Raw genomic sequence first — 3971 nt, 5'->3', positions numbered from 1 at the left:
GCTGCCATTTATTGGGCTGCCTCATTTACTGCCTGCATACAATTAGCAGCTCAGAGGAGAAGGCCATCTTGTGTGCATCTCCTCAGCCATCTCCACACCCACTTCCGCAGAGAGAGTGGCTGTTGACGCTCTACTCACCCGTTTTAAAATACCAGCCAGATGTAGATGTTGGCAGGACAGTACCAGTTGTCATAGGGATTGACAGTGTGGTGGTGCTTGAGCACTTAGAAAACCAACAAACAACAAACAAAGAAAAACAAAACGAAAGAGAGAAATGTTCTATTTTACTTTGAGCCTCAGCAGGAGAGCATTTGAGCGTTAAACCAACACTTATATTTGACTTCAGCCCATATATCAGGGTGATGTATAACCTGCAAATAGCACGTGAAGAAAAACTCCTGGGCACAGCCTGTGCCAAGTTCAACAGCCTCGCTCCCTCTCCAGTACATCAGAGTAGCTATTGCCCACATTCATAAATATGAAATCTAACCGAGTCACCGAGCCCAACCTCTGGACATTAAATCAGATGTGCTGTTTAGACTGTAAATGTCAACAATGGCTGTATGAGAACAAAGCTACTCTGAGCTTGAGACACAGCAGAGATGATTGACTGTACAGTTAAGTCAGAGTGCAGAAAACTTAATTAGTTTCACTAAAACTGTTCATCTAAATGACAGGGCCTCTAACCGGTAAACATCAAGACAGGCTGTCAGTTCTTAACGGTCTTGCATTTTAACACAGACTAAAGCTGATTTTCCTTGATTTATCAGAGAGCATGCAGATGTACATGAAGACTGTACTGCACTAAAAGTATTTAAAACACTTGGACAAAGGCAGTTATTATTATAGCATAATTATTTACTGGTGCCTATTGAAGGTAGCATGAAAATGTTGGTTCATCCAACACAGTAACTGACGTAACTACACGTGGGTCTTATTCCAAATGTGTTCAGTAAATCCAGCATGAATGCAACTTAAGTTTTTAGTGTACTTACATTTTAAGCTTAATATGCACAGAGCGAATCAGACCTGGAAGGCTTCTGACTCATATGTGTTCTATGATGTGACCTGTTCGAGGATAAATTCTACCAAGCTGTTTGAGTTAATGGTTTACTTGCAGTACACTGCCACCTGGTGTACATCAAAGACATTACAGATGGTTTTTGATGGCAAATCGTTCACTGGTTTAGTGCATGCAATTGCTGCTGAGGAGGCATGGGTATACAATGTATCACATGTGTCGCTAAAAACAACTACATTTAACATCAACCAAGAGGCGTCTGACAAACAGTTGAGAGCGTCATTGTAATGTTATAGCCTATGCGCCTCTGCTATGTCCCTCGCTGCTAAGTAGTCCAGAGTCAAATTACCACGAGTCAGCCACGAAAGAGATATGTGTACTGTGTGGACTTTCATTAACGTCGCAAAGCAACAGTCGATACCCGCTGTTAAGAAGTTCTCACATCAACCATAAAAGCGTGGTTGCAAGTGAAGCCTAGTCATAAAATATAGTTGGCATATATGGAACCGAAAATGCAAGACTATTAGAGAGAGAGAAAAACAAGAATAAGAACTAAAGGTCCAAAATAGACTGTACGACACTTTCGCAATTATCACAACGTTGAAAAAGAGTTGAGTTGTTTTTTCCATCAAGAAAAATACGTATATATTTTTATTGGATAGAAGGCAATGTATTATAGAAATCCACCAATAATAGTGTCAGCGATGAATTCGAGGATGGCCAAGAATGCGGAAACGAATGATCTGTATTTGACGTAACAGGAGCTGACCTTCAAGCGCTTTCTTAAATGTTGGGAAATGTAGTTCATGATACCGTTGCTTTCAAGCTGGCCTATGTTCTCAAAACATCAATTCCCAATGCTCACTGGGCTCAACTCGGAGCTCATGCTTGTGTTTTTGTTATTGTTCTCTGGCCGTGGAATAGTAGACACAAGAAACGTTCAATGTGTTACGAGATCGTTGCGATGTTTGCCTAATCGAAAAGGCATCGACATTTAAACATATATATTTTGCCTAATTTGACGGAAACTCCGCAGAAAAGTCTAGTGGGGGTGAGTGCTTCCTGACGTGTTATACGCAGTTTCAGATATACTGGAGACTGCGTGTGCTCATGCTTTAAGCCTGCTGACATGTGCTGTAGGCAGAGATACCATGCATTGATGTTGATTCCTGAGAGTCTTCAGCTGCCATTTTGGTAAACCTATTAGGTGGCTCGAGTTTGTGTGAAGAGCTTTTGTCCTAACTGCTTATTGTGTTTTAAATCAGAGGATTGTCAGCACCGTAAAATAAATAGCTAGCTAGCTAGCTTTGTTTGTGCGTTCTCTGTTCTAACGTCATGTTTGGTAAATAGACCTGTCACCTCTTAAGGGTTATGCTTTTTTGTCAAAGTGAAGCAGGGGATACTGTCTGTCCTGTAGCCCTAACGAGCTGAATTGTTACAAGCAAATTAATTCATGTCTTGGTCATTAACGTTTACAGACACACGTGCAAGGCCCCATATTCAATTCTTCACCTTTTTGTAACGCAATATGTCCGTCTCCTCAACCTGGTACAGCACATGTATTGTATTACAAGGCCCCACACACCTGTTCCCTCAGACACTGCTGGGGAGCATTGTTCTAAACTGTGTAGACCCAGCCTGAAATGCGCAAGCTACATGATCTCTGCAAAACTAACATAGTTAAAAATATATTTTACACTTGTTATAAATATCTTGCTATCTTTTTACAAGTGCATGGAAAAACTGCTGGTCCTCTCTAACATGTGGGCTATGGCATGCAGTGACAGTTGCAGTATTTATGTTACAGGACAGCAACATGAAATCCAATAGTATAGTTTATTGTGTATGTGTTATCAGATTATTGTGGTAACTATAGTAGGATAGATAGTAAATAAACCTGAGGACTTGAGTCATATTGACAAATTACAGACATCTCAGCCCTCATATGTTTCACAACCTCATTTCATACTCCCACTCACACTCAACTCTCACCCACACTTCAGTTTTTTTATCATTACTAATATTTAACCTGATATCTGAGACCGAACCTTTTTAACATGCAGTAGGTTTAAGGTGTTTACCATGCTTTTCACTGGCTGTGAAAGGGTGATGGCTGTCAGATGAATGTGTGGTTGTGACCTTTGTAGGGTGCTGGCCTGAAGGCCTTACATGCTGTCTCGATATATTTAGATGTTTTTGAAGGATTTACTTACAGCCAAACAGAAAAGAAAAAAAACTTTTCTATATATCTCAACAGGTGTAGTGTAACCATGAGCATAGTGCAATGCACAACCTTCTGAGATTTGTGCTATATCAAAGAGTTCTTTTTCATAATTTCAACATTCTTCACTGGGCAATTTATGCAGGTGCAGAGGATATCAACTTAATTTGTTGTCATGGAAACCGCCTGGAAAGTGGAGTTCCGGAATGTCGGCAGCGGCTACTTCCCAGAGAGCCGGATTGAATGCCATTACACCATCAGTTCCCAGCACATCTGGGCCAGCAATGACTGGATTGGACTCTTTAAGGTACATGTATGCACCCTTTGAATTGCTTAATATAAAGAAAGAGTGAAATTGGGTGTATTCGGTCAACTGTGTGCTGTCATCCAACAGCAATGATAAATTAGGGACACTGTGAAGAGTATATTTTCTTGTGCATGGTCTTAAAAATGAATCTCTTTGTGACTTGTTACACAGGTGGGCTGGGCCTCTGTGAAGGACTACCATACCTTTGTCTGGGCATTGGCGCCAGCTGGCTACAAGGAAGGGAGTGATGTCAACTGTTGTGTGCACTTCCAAGGTTCTCTCACTTTTTTCAGACTTAAACAAATTGCACCCTTATTTACTTTGTAACTTCGTAACTTTAGTTTCAAAGGCATCTAAGCTTTTTAAATGGGCATTGATCTGGCAGGAGGTGTATTCTGCAGTTCCACAGTGTAGCTAGGAAA

The 3971-nt window shown here is 40.8% G+C and overlaps 1 protein-coding gene across 1 annotated transcript in view; it reads left to right on the top strand.

The window, feature by feature from the left end:
* The first annotated feature begins 1875 nt into the window (after nucleotides 1–1875).
* Nucleotides 1876–3971, top strand: part of calcoco1a (calcium binding and coiled-coil domain 1a) — a 12327-nt gene continuing 10231 nt past the window's right edge. Inside the window, exons 1-3 of the mRNA XM_012841708.3 lie at nucleotides 1876–2072; nucleotides 3388–3549; nucleotides 3721–3823. Of these exons, the coding sequence (XP_012697162.2) occupies nucleotides 3418–3549; nucleotides 3721–3823 (235 nt within the window). The 5' untranslated portion in view covers nucleotides 1876–2072; nucleotides 3388–3417. The remainder of the gene's footprint in view (nucleotides 2073–3387; nucleotides 3550–3720; nucleotides 3824–3971) is intronic.

The sequence above is a fragment of the Clupea harengus genome, chromosome 4, assembly GCF_900700415.2.
Source record: "Clupea harengus chromosome 4, Ch_v2.0.2, whole genome shotgun sequence".
Classification (NCBI taxonomy): Eukaryota; Metazoa; Chordata; class Actinopteri; order Clupeiformes; family Clupeidae; genus Clupea; species Clupea harengus.
This window is presented reverse-complemented; position numbering and strand designations above follow the sequence as displayed.